Raw genomic sequence first — 12,557 nt, 5'->3', positions numbered from 1 at the left:
TGCAGATTTTCAAAGAGGGGCGGGGCGGAAGGCGGAGCTGGGAGGAGAATGCGCTTTAGCGTATGAGCTGGAGCTGGTCACGTGATTGGCAGCAGCCGGCTTCTTTGATTGGCAGCAGCCAGGTTGCTGTAGTCGGGAGCAAGTCCCAATACAGTACAGTATGTGCAATGAGACTTTACTACCAGGTGACTGCGTGGGATTGCAGACTTTGCAGTGCAAGCCTATGCAAGTCGGAGGGTCTTTTGCGGGCCACTTGATGATTTTTCTGCCGGTTGCAGCAACTGCAATGTGCTCCATTACTTGCTGCAAATTCTATCATTCATTATAGATTGTATTTTATTGTTATCTATTGATTTAACATGCATACCGCCCTTCATCCGAGGACCACAGAGCTGTTTAGTTATAAAAACACAAAATACGTAACATAATAACAGACAACACAATCACACTGCCACAAACAAACACACCACGCAGTCTAAAAGGCCATAGATTGCTTAAGTAGCCAAAGGCTTGGAAGAATGTTTCCGTATTTTAGTTTTTTTACAAGAAGGAATAAAAGAATCAATTAAAATGCAATTAAAAACCAATGTGAATATATTTAATGCTGTGGATGCCCACCTTCCCAATTCAATCACAAATCCACAGCTGATACTGTTTTTATTATTATTTATCACTGGCTTTATTAACGGCCTTCTAAATAACTGCCTCAAGGCGGCTTACAAGTAAATGGAAAGCGGCTTTAAAAAAGGGCAGCCGAGTTTAAACTTTAAAGCAATACGCGCCACCTCAACGAAGTCCAAGCGGTAGACTCCTGGTTAAAATAAAGGGGGCGGCAGTTCCACTCTCCATCCAGCAGGGGCCGCTGCCGTTCCCTCCCTCGCTCCTTATCTCCTATCTTAACGTCACTTTCGAGAAAGGATCTCCCTCGCCAAGCGGAAATGACGCGAGGCTGCATCCGCTTCCTGGTTTGCCCACGTGCGGGGGGTGGGAAAGAAGCATTCTCTTCCGCACACAGTGGGCGCGATGGCGGATTCTTCTTCTTCTTCTTCTGTGGCGGCGACGAAACCAACGGCCACCCTGGTGGCTCCCCCTCTCCTTTCCCTGGACCCGGAGAAGCAGAAGGAGTTCCAGGCCAAAGTGCACCGCGTACGCAAGACGGCTGCCCAGGTGAGAGCGAAAAGAGGAGGAGAAGCGGAGTTGGGGGGGGGGGGGAAGTGATGTGGAATTTGCTGTCCACGTGCAGAGGGAGGTGCATAAATTTTGGACTACAACGACTTCCATCTGCCCCAGCCTGTGGCTCCCTTGTGGCCATGCTGAGACCCTAGATTTCTCCACTTGTTTCCTAGGAGTAGCTGTCAAACGTGCTTGTGGTAGTAATTCAATGGAGTTGGACAGAAGCTAGAGTAGGGGTCAGCAAACTTTTTTGGGGGGGGGGTCAGCAAACCTTTTCAGCCATGGGCCGGTCCACTGTCCCACAGACCTTGTGAGGGGCCGGACTATATTTTGAAAAAAAATAATGAACGAATTCCTATGCCCCACAAATAACCCAGAGATGCTTTTTAAATAAAAGGACACATTCTACTCATGTAAAAACACGCTGATTCCCGGGCCGCATTTAGAAAGCGATTGGGCCGCATCCAGCCCACGGGCCTTAGTTTGGGGACCCCTGAGCTAGAGTTTCGCTGTTTAGAAGGTGGAGATTCCTGTTGCTTTTGACGTGACTCTTTTATTTTTCTCCTCTGGAGCTTTAGGTAACCAGCAGGTCCTAACCCCACACCCCCAGATAAAGAAGCTGTAATTGTCATCTGACTCCATGGGGTCGTTACTTCACCCATTTGAAAAAGTGTGCGGAAGCTCCTGCTCTTCGGCCACTTTTTAATCATAGCTGTTTCCATGGTGATGGAAGCCTCTTTCATATGTTGCTGCAGTATCACAGAAATAATTTACAACGCTCCTATTATTTTATTATTTGTTGAGTTTCTATGAAGTTGAAAGGCTTTTGAAAAATAACCATGCTTACCAGTGCCAATGTTCTGGATGCTGTGAAGAGGCAGCAGCATTTACCAACCCAGAGCATTTCAGGTTATACCCACTGTGCATCTGTAACTGTCATCATGCAGATTTGATGTTTTATTCATTTATTACTGCATTGTGGAGTTCAAAGCAGCAGGCTCAGATGGCTTCCTGTTTGGGCACTGCTCCTATCTGCCTAACTTCAGCAAGGTTGCTGCATTTTGTAGTTTCAGGCTGCACCCCAGGGAAGGTTTTTGTCTCCCCTCCACCATGTCTCTGTACAGGGAGATCATCAGAGGTAATGAACCAATGCGTACAAGGGTGTATTTTGAAATGTTAATTAATTCTCTCATATATATTACAGAATCAGAAGCTGACATCTGGTGTCATTTACTTGGGTCATATCCCAAAGGGTCTTTCTGAACCACAACTTAAAGAATACTTTGATCAGTTTGGGACAGTTACAAGACTTCGACTTTCAAGGAGTAAAAAGGTAACATTGGGAGAGGATAGTGTTGTAGAACACTATAAACACCATAAAACATAAACACACAGCTCACAGCACCCTGAAGAACTAAGAGGGAACAAAAACTTAAACAGAAAAGTTTGAACCACCCTCCATGTAGTGAAGAATTTCTGGTGGGAGGGCTGCCACATAAAAGGGCCTCTGGTATGTTATTACTTTTCCATATATTCTTAAGGGTAACACTTCTTAAAATGCTTCAGTTAAGTTCTTTCCCCTCCAACCAGGCCCTATCACTCCTTACAATGGGCAGTTGTAGTTTCTGGAGTCATTCATGTTGGCCTTCAGAACAGTATCGATGTATATTTATTGAATTTATGTAGCACCCTATACCCGGAGGTCTCAGGGCAGTTCACAGAGTATATAATTTAACATGTAGGCTACCTGTGGCCATTAAATGAAACCAATGGGCATGTCTGTATATTTGTCTGTCTTTAAGAAATATGTTTGCAGTAAAAGTAGTTAATTGGGCTCACAAATCCTTTTTCTCTAAGATCCTTCAACCAAGAAAAAATAGTGTTCAGCACAGATTCATTTTAGCATGTAAATGTATTTCAAGGTTTATCTCCTTATCTTTAACAGACTGGGGGCAGCAAAGGTTACGCATTTTTGGAATTTGAATGTGATGAAGTTGCTAAGATCGTTGCAGATACCATGAACAACTACCTTTTCGGTGAACGACTGTTGAAATGTGAGTATGAATGAGTTTCTCGCCCAAAAGGAAAATTGAATGTGGCAGTTCTGAAGCAGTAACATCAATCAGTTTCCAAACCTTGCCACAGTCTGGTTTACAGAATATCATTTCTCTGAAAACTGTCCCCCAGACCTGCCTGTTTCTTTGTCTTTCCTCCCAAAGTCCTTGTATCTCTTCACCCACCCCTTCCCCCCCACCCCAATCTGTCCTTTCCCCCTTGGTACTTGCAGATACCCTTTCTCCCAGAGAGAGCAATTGCCACACAAGGCCCTGTGACCTCCTGGAATACCCTGTATTAAGATAAAGTGCAAGCTGCAGTCACTTTTCTCAGGAAATTGCCTGTTAAACCACATTTGCAATGGCATGAAAAAGGCATTGCGTACTGCTTAGGAGGAATTTCCTCCCTTCCCAGTGCTTGCCACAGTTGTGTGGTGTGTTTTTGAAGTGGCTCCCAACTGCATAGCTCTCTGTAGTGCACTGGAATTTTGTTTGTGGTGACTCTTGGCTTGAAAACAGAAAAGGATTAGTGAGTCCTGTTCTCTCAAGCAAGTTTAACTGAGCTGGACCAATGGGAGAGCTGAACAGCTGAGAAAACCTTGTTCATAATTCTCTTATTAAAGATTCAGACATAGCTTCAGGATGGATTTCTTTCCCAATACCATTAATGAAGCAGCCAAACAACGCTTTCCACTTAATTATAATTCAGTTCCAACAGATGATAGAATTGTTCTGAGAGCTAGGTGGACACAAGTGACAGTCTTTGAAGAAGCCAGCCCAAGTGCTGAGAAGAGAAGGTAGATATCTATTGGATATCAGCCAGATGCTGATAACTCTGTGCCAGAATAGAGGTCAAGGCAGGTGGATGAACGTGACGGTGCTTCTCCTTGTGTACAGAGAAGCCTAAAACACAGCAATATTTTATTCCTGCCCGGTTGTAAAGGGACGGTTTAGATATGGGAGTTGAGAGTAGTGCTTTTGTGGTGATCCATAGCATATAATTGGGGAACACGCAACTTAACATTCATATTTCCATGCTTTGGTAAATACTGCTCCATTTTTCAAGGCTTCCATATTGATTTTTGGGTTGTAACGTCTTTGTGATGCAGGCCAGTTTATGCCTCCTGAAAAGGTGCATGAAAACCTGTTCAAAGGTAGTGAGAAAATATTCAGCAAGCCGTCCTATCCAGCAGTGAAACGCTACAACCGGAGGCGAACAGGCCAAGAGAAGCAAAGATGATGCAGCGGTTGCTGAAGAAGGAACGGCAGTTGCGGAAAGGCTGGCTAAGAAGGGAATTGATTATGATTTTCCTGGCTTTGTAAGTGAATGTCCTGCCCGCTTCCCCAAAGGGAAGGAGGTTGACATACAAACGTGTTAAGTCAAGTGCTAATTGCCAAGTATGTGCCTTAAACAGGGATTATGAATGGTAATACTGTCATTGAGCAAGCGAAAGGTCTGTGAATGTTTTACTCAGTAAAAGAATGGAGTCTCTGGGCCTTTTCACAAGGGACACAGAAGCAAACCCTGGCTTGTCACCCAGTGTGCATCCAGCACAGATCTACAGCTTCCTGTAGGTGGTCACCTACCTATGTGATACATGTGTCTGCAAACATATTTCTTGCCTTCATTCTTAACACATTTTGGTCTCCCAGTAAAAGAACTAAGGTCAGACTTATAAACGGCCACTTGCCTAGTCTCTGATGGTGAGTAACAGTTACTTCCAGGTGAGCAGACAGGGAAGCTTTTGTAGAATAGGTGAGTTTTTCGTATCATGTTTCTGAAGTGCCACAAGTAACTACAACTGGTATGTGTTTGTTAAGCCCACAAGGTACTAGTCTGCTTATTAAAAACACCTGAAATAAGCAATGTGTGAAGTGGCCCTACGCTATCATAACAGATCCCAAACTAAGGTGGAGTTGAAATTGGGTTTTGTGGCCCTTTATTGCTTATTAAGAAAAAGGCACAATTCTAGGACAGTATTTTAATCTTGTTTTGATGGCAGGATACCATTTTGTGTGTTGTGTGTGTTGTATAAATAGATGGTATCTTAACCATACTAAATACCATCAAGGGTCCACATGGGACATTTTGACTGTAAACGCAGGTTGCACAGGGATCATGTTGATGCTGAGCCTCTTTTCCATAGGCCGCTGAAATATCTCTGATTAAGAAAAAGAAGCTTTCAAAACCGGACTCGAGCATGAATGTGTCTGTGAGCAGTGAGGTAAGTTTAAAGTGTTGATCTTCCCAAAGAGTGCTAGTAAGAAAGGGTTTGGGTTTCTTAAGTCAATTGAATTCTTGTCATGGTGCTATCTTTGGGAGATATTTGAAGTGTGTGGGTGGCCAAATAGGAACAAAATTATTGGACCTCTGCAGAGTGGAAGGTTGGCCTTTATACAACTCCTCTAGAGAGTCTTGACACCTTTGTGTTCATTTTGTGCCTTCCCTTTGCATCCACAAGTCAGTATTGACGTAAATGTGACAAACCTGCAGGCCTCAATTTTGTTCTCGTTGCATCCCATCACCAACCCTTCCTCCTTATGCAATCTCCTGTTAGGATAGGCCCCTGGGGGTGTAACATGGTGATGGTCCAATAGAATTTAGCAACATCCTTATCTCTCATGTCCAGGATCCTACCCCCGTGTGTACCCATCATTTCATGAACGACGAAATCTGAGCCAGAAGATAGCGATGACAAAGAAATAACTTTCAAACTACACCTGCAAGTATAAAGACTGCTGCACAAAAAACCAAAACAGCAAAGCTACAAAGAAAAACAGCTGGCACGAAAAGGAAGTGCAAAACTTAAAATATTTCTTCAGCCGAAGGACACATTCATTTCACAAGGACTTTCCAAGCAGTCCTGATTTTAGAGCGTCTTGCGTAGCTACAGTAGTTGATCTCACATTAATCTCCAATTAAACTATATTTCCTAACTATAACAAGCCAATGTTCCAATGTCACAAGGAGAAATAGTTTTAGATTCTGCCGACTTGGACCTATTTCTGACCTACTGGGTGGGGAGGGGGGAGCTGAAATGTACTGTCTTAAGCATTTTAACTAAGTGTGTGCCTGGTATAAAAAATGTCACAGATGACCAGAGAGTAACATGTATAATTGTCAGCAGAAACAGATATTGAGGAATATTTTGTTTTTTCCAACTATGACTAATTTGAAATAAAGTTCAAATAAAAAACATTGAAATTCACTGGAGTTGTTGTTTAGTCGTGTCCGCCTTCGTGACCCCATGGACCTGAGCACGCCAGGCATTCCTGTCTTTCCCACTGCCTCCCGCAGTTTGGTCAGACTCATGTTGGTAGCTTCGAGAACACTGTCCAACCATCTCATCCTCTGTCGTCCCCTTCTCCTTGTGCCCTCCATCTTTCCCAGCATCAGGGTCTTTTCCAGGGAGTCTTCTCTTCTCATGAGGGTGGCCAAAGTATTGGAGCCTCAGCTTCAGGATTTGTCCTTCCAGTGAGCTCTCAGGGCTGATTTCCTTCAGAATGGATAGGTTTGATCTTGCAGTCCCATGGGACTCTCAAGAGTCTCCTCCAGCACCATAATTCAAAAGCATCAATTCTTCGGCGATCCGCCTTCTTTATGGTCCCAGCTCTCACTTCCATACATCACTACTGGGAAAACCATAGCTTTTAACTTTACGGACCTTTGTCGGCAAGGTGATGTCTCTGCTTTATAAGATGCTGTCTAGGTTTGTCATTGCTTTTCTCCCAAGAAGCAGGCGTCTTTTAATTTCGTGACTGCTGTCACCATCTGCAGTGATCATGGAGCCCAAAAAAGTGAAATCTCTACTGCCTCCATTTTCTTCCCCTTCTATTTGCCAGGAGGTGATGGGACCAGTGGCCATGATCTTAGTTTTTTTGATGTTGAGCTTCAGACCATATTTTGTGCTCTTCCTCTTTCACCCTCATTAAAAGGTTCTGAAGGAGCACTGGAGTAGTGTGTTAATTACTGAAAACAGTGGTTATTAACCATATAAGTGGTTTACAGTACAGTGGTACCTTGGTTCTTGAATGGCTTAGTTGCCCTAACAAATCGGCTGCTGAACGCCTCAAACCCAGAAGTAAGTGTTCTGCTTCTGCTTGAGTGCAGGAAACTCCTGCAGCCAATCGGAAGCCGCGCCTTGGTTTTCGAACGGTTTCAGGGACTCCCGTAACGGATTAAGTTCAAGAACCAAGGTGCCACTGTATACAGAATTGGAGAAAGGTAGTGGCTCTGTGACAGAGCACATGCTTCGGATGCATAAAGTCCCAGGCTCAATCCTTGTCCTCTCAGGTAAAGCTGGGAATGGCCCCCTGCCTACAACCCCCGGAGAGCTGCTTCCAGTCAGTGTAGACTAGGTATGGGGGCCCTCCAGAATCTGCTGCAGGTCTACGACTCCAGTCAGGCCCAGCAAGGCTGGCCAGTGGCCAGGAATGATGGGAATGCGGTTCATTGACATCTGGAGAGACTTAATTCCCCACACCTGGTGCAGACAACATTGAGCTAAATAAGTCAATGGGTCTGACTCTGTTTATCATAGAATCATAGAGTTGGAAGAGACCACAGGGGCCATCCAGTCCAACCCCCTGCCAAGCAGGAAACACCATCAAAGCATTCCTGACAGATGGCTGTCAAGCCTCTGCTTAAAGACCTCCAAAGAAGGAGACTCCACCACACTCCTTGGCAGCAAATTCCACTGCCGAACAGCTCTCACTGTCAGGAAGTTCTTCCTAATGTTTAGGTGGAATCTTCTTGTAGTTTGAATCCATTGCTCCGTGTCAGCTTCTCGGAGCAGCAGAAAACAACCTTTCTCCCTCCTCTAGATGACATCCTTTTATATATTTGAACATGGCTATCATATCACCCCTTAACCTTCTCTTCTCCAGGCCTAACATACCCAGCTCCCTAAGCCATTCCTCATAAGGCATTGTTTCCAGGCCTTTGACCATTTTGGTTGCCCTCCTCTGCACACATTCCAGCTTGTCAGTATCCTCAGTATCCTTCTTGAACTGTGGTGCCCAGAACTGGACAGGTGAGGTCTGACCAGAGCGGAATACAGTGGTACTATTACTTCCCTTGATCTAGACGCTATACTCCTATTGATGCAGCCCCGAATTGCATGGCTTTTTTAGCTGCTGCATCACACTGTTGACTCATGTCAAGTTTTTCACATGTACTGCTCTCAGCAGGTGTCACCATCCTGTATTTGTGCCTTTCATTTTTTTGCCCAAGTTAAGGCAACTTCCTTTGTTCTTGTCTGCTGGATTAGTGCCACTGCCACATGCGTTGCGGTATGTCACTGTTCTGCCTTGCTCCATTTCTGCCATTCGTCTGGTATGTTGTGGAGCAGACTGCAAAGCTGGTCTCTTACACCTGTCCCAGTGTGCCCAAAGGTGCACTGTGTACTACTTAGAGCACCTCGCGCCACTGCTTAGTTACATATGGCTTGGCACTCGGGACAGTTTTGATGTTCATTATTCATCAAGGTGGGCAAGATGGTTAGGGCGTTGGACGAGGACCTGGAGGACCAGGGTTCAAATCCCAACTCAGCTGCAGAGCTCACTGAGTGACCTTTGGCCAGTCACTGCCTCTCAGTCTAACCCACCTCACAGGGTTGTTTGTGGGGAATTAAAGGAGGAGGAGGAGGACAACATCTGTCACCTTGAGCTCCTCGGAGAGAGAAAGTCAGGATACAAATGCAATAAATCTTGTAATTCTAAAGGAACAAGGAGCTGCTGATAATTGTTGTATTCTGCTATAATGCTGCTTTTTATTCCATCACCGTGGGAATAACCTTTCTGGTAATATATTGGGATGGTAAATATATATATACCAGGTAATTGCTTTGCCTTGATGTGCAAGAAAGCCATCTAAGGTATTTATTGTATATCTGTTGCCTTCCAGGCAGCTGTTGTTTATACACAGGCTGAGGTTGCAAAGAACTAGCACCCAACATTGTGAAAAGATGTTTGTGGGTGTACTTAATACATAAATGTGCCATACCTTGAAAGCTTTTACTCAAGGATTCAGCCTTCTGAAACCGTTGTCCCTACTCCAATTATGTGCTGAATTGGTAAAAAATAAAAATAAAAAAATGAAGCATTTTCCCCTTTTTTTGTAACATGTTGCATTAATCATGATAGGACAGCATTTTGAAATGAAGAGGCCACAAAATATGCACATTTCCACAACGTAGTGAGGGGTGAATAAGATTTACGGCAATCTAGTTGAAGGTAACAAAACTGCCTTAAGTTTTCCTTCTACAAGAAAGAAAAAAATGTTCATCACAAGGGGGCAGGATTTCTTGCGAGCTTAGAAAGCCAGGTTTCCCTCCTGCATTCTTGAATGGTGCTTCTGGTCTTTGAGCTCAGGGAGGTTTAAGCAATTACTGATTCAAGAGCAGAAACTGGAAAAGTGGAATTGGTCTTCTGGGTGAGAGAGAGAGAAAGAGAAAGAGAAAATGAAAGCCCTTTCTGAAAGCGGAAGATTATTGTTTCAGTAACAGACGAAGCATAAAATCAGCGAGACCTACCTGAGAAAACAAAGGTTGGTCGTTTTATGCCTTGACCTACAAAGGTTCTTACATCTGTTATCTTCAACTTGTCTTACTACATAATGTTATTAGGCAAGGCATTCTAAAGCAAAGTTGCTGTCATGTGGAAAGATCAACCTCTAACAAATGCAAACATTTCTAGAACACTGTTTATAAATGCAGCTTGCACAGATCAAAGCGGTCGAGTAGGCATGCATAGGAGCAGCTTGAGCTTTGTGCATTATTGCATATATAATGCAGAGGAAAGATCAAATTTCTAGTAAAGGTAAAGGGACCCCTGACCATTAGGTCCAGTCACAGATGATTCTGGGGTTGTGGCGCTCATCTGGCCTTATTGGCCGAGGAAGCTGGAGTACAGCTTCCGGGTAATGTGGCCAGCATGACTAAGCCGCTTCTGGTGAACCAGAGCAGCACACGGAAACACCATTTACCTTCCTGCTGGAGTGGTACCTATTTATCTACTTGCACTGCATGCTTTCAAACTACTAGGTTGGCCGGTGCAGGGACCGAGCAACGGGAGCTCACCCCGTCACAGGGATTCGAACCACCGACCTTCTGATCGGCAAGCCCTAGGCTCTGTGGTTTAACCTAGTATTTATCACTAATTTGATTAAAAGGACTGTGGCCACATTGCTACAGGTGGTACTGGCTCAAGTCTGCATAGCACTTAATGTAAGTCATACTAATTAAACCAGACTTGTGTATACTTGAGCACGTGGATCAAATACTAGGATCCGTCTCTTGAGTAAATAAGTAGTGGCATAAGTGTCACTGCAATAATCCAGTTTGCAGGATCAGGCTGTCACTGTGGCTCCATCAGGAAATCTGTCCCATGGAAAAATTGCATCTCCCCCCCCCCCCCCCGGTCACTGTATTTTACAGTAAGCCCACAAATTATGCACATTTAAAGAAGAAGAAGAAAAAGAAGAGCTTGGATTTGATATCTCGCTTTATCACTACCCGAAGGAGTCTCAAAGCAGCTAACATTATCCTTTCCCTTCCTCCCCCACAACAAACACTCTGTGAGGTGAGTGGGGCTGAGAGACTTCAGAGAAGTGTGATATTAGCCCAAGGTCACCCAGCAGCTGCATGTGGAGGAGGGGAGACACGAACCCGGTTCCCCAGATTACGAGTCTACCACTCTTAACCACTACACCACACTGGCTCTCACATTCAGATTTACGTGCTTGGCACACACACAAATAATAATAATAATAATAATAATATAATAATAATAATAATAATAATAATAATAATAATAATGAAAGTGGTGGACATCCAGGAAAAATAACTTTGGCAATCCCACTTGCCAATGCACCCAGTGTGTTTTGCCTATCTGCAATTTTGGCTTTAGGCATGATGCCGGGAACGTAACTCCTGAGTGCTTACTGTACTGTATTTAAAATGTTACCTCTAGGATTAAGGCTACCATAACTTAAACTGAAGAGAATTTTAGGAGATGACTTTGGCAGCTTAAGTAGCTCATGGGGTGGGGTGGGGGTGGGGGTTGCACAGGAATTATTATTGAACGCTGATGTCCACAGCTAACGTAAGGCACTTCATTTCTCAGTAAAGATTTAGTAGCAGAGGAAGTGATGTCACGAGACCTCGTTTCGTGAAACTCAATTTATGTCTGAAAAATAGACTACTGAGCATCACTTTGTGCAATGTGGTTATCAATAATTAAAACAGGACATCCCTTCCTGAATAGCACAGTTGGCCCACATACAACTCAATGGCACATTTCCTTGCTGCGGCTTCCTTTCATGCATTTGTTACTTTGCCAAAGCCAATAAAGTATAATTCACAATAGATTCCTGCCTTCCACTGCCTATTTGGTTTTAGAGACACATTATTATAGTCACCAACTGCAAGTTGAGACTGTGTAAAGGTGGGGATCCCACTGCCCACCATTAAAGAATGCTTCCTTCCATGTGTCTGAAAAGTAGGGATGTTGACATCTTTATTTTAAAAGTCGTGGAAGTGGCTGCCCACATGAAACTATGCTTTAATGTAACCTTCCCAAACCTGGTGCCCTCTAGAAGTACAGCTGAACTACAGTTCCCGTCAGCAGCAGACTGTATAGCCCAACTGGGATGGAAAGTCTGATACTATCTGGCAGTCACCAGACTGGGGAAGACTGCTTTAAAGTCAACATTATGGATAAATTTGTTCTCTCTCAGGCTATATTTATTTTGGTGTATGGCTATTATAGGTAAAATGAAGAGTAGCCTTCTAAGAGCTGGAGATAGCAGCTATGGCTTGTATCTGAGCCACACTCATTGGAGCCCTTGGAACGGGCTACTGTAACTTGCCCATTAGTTTTAACAGGTCTACTCTGAGTATGGCTCAGTTGGGTACAAGGAAATATCCAAGGAATTCCACTTGCACAATGTCACTTCCCTGTCTGCCTCCCATGCACCCCTCTTTTCTGGGGGTTCTCCCAGCCCTCTGGAGCAGATTCGGGGGGGGGGCACAGGTATAGATAGGAAAGGGAGAGGAAATTACGTTGCGTAAGTAGAATTCCTTGCATTAATAGAACGACTTTGTCTGATACAACCCCCTATGTTTAAACATAATAATCCATGAACCCGTTGACCCTGATTAATCACTAAATATTCTTTAGGTGGCCGAGAGGTCAATTGTCCATTCCAAGGGTGGATGTGCACATCTGAGAGAAGTGAGTGAATAAATCTCTCAACTTTATGTCCTCCTTTATGCCAGTTTGTGCTTGTAGGTTTGCCTCGAGCTTGAGTAACTTACAATTCACGAAACC

The 12,557-nt window shown here is 44.1% G+C and overlaps 1 protein-coding gene across 1 annotated transcript; it reads left to right on the top strand.

Annotated features, from left to right (window-relative positions):
- Window positions 1–992: 992 nt before the first annotated feature.
- NIFK (nucleolar protein interacting with the FHA domain of MKI67) lies at window positions 993–6,254 on the top strand. Its single transcript, XM_033150696.1, is given in 10 exon segments — window positions 993–1,167; window positions 2,378–2,506; window positions 3,119–3,227; window positions 4,337–4,453; window positions 4,456–4,500; window positions 4,503–4,546; window positions 5,375–5,452; window positions 5,858–5,892; window positions 5,894–5,942; window positions 5,945–6,254. Coding segments are annotated over 10 exon segments (843 nt in total). The 5' UTR covers window positions 993–1,023; the 3' UTR covers window positions 6,038–6,254.
- Window positions 6,255–12,557: the final 6,303 nt, after the last annotated feature.

This window comes from Lacerta agilis, chromosome 5, assembly GCF_009819535.1.
Source record: "Lacerta agilis isolate rLacAgi1 chromosome 5, rLacAgi1.pri, whole genome shotgun sequence".
NCBI classification, from domain to species: domain Eukaryota; kingdom Metazoa; phylum Chordata; class Lepidosauria; order Squamata; family Lacertidae; genus Lacerta; species Lacerta agilis.
This window is presented reverse-complemented; position numbering and strand designations above follow the sequence as displayed.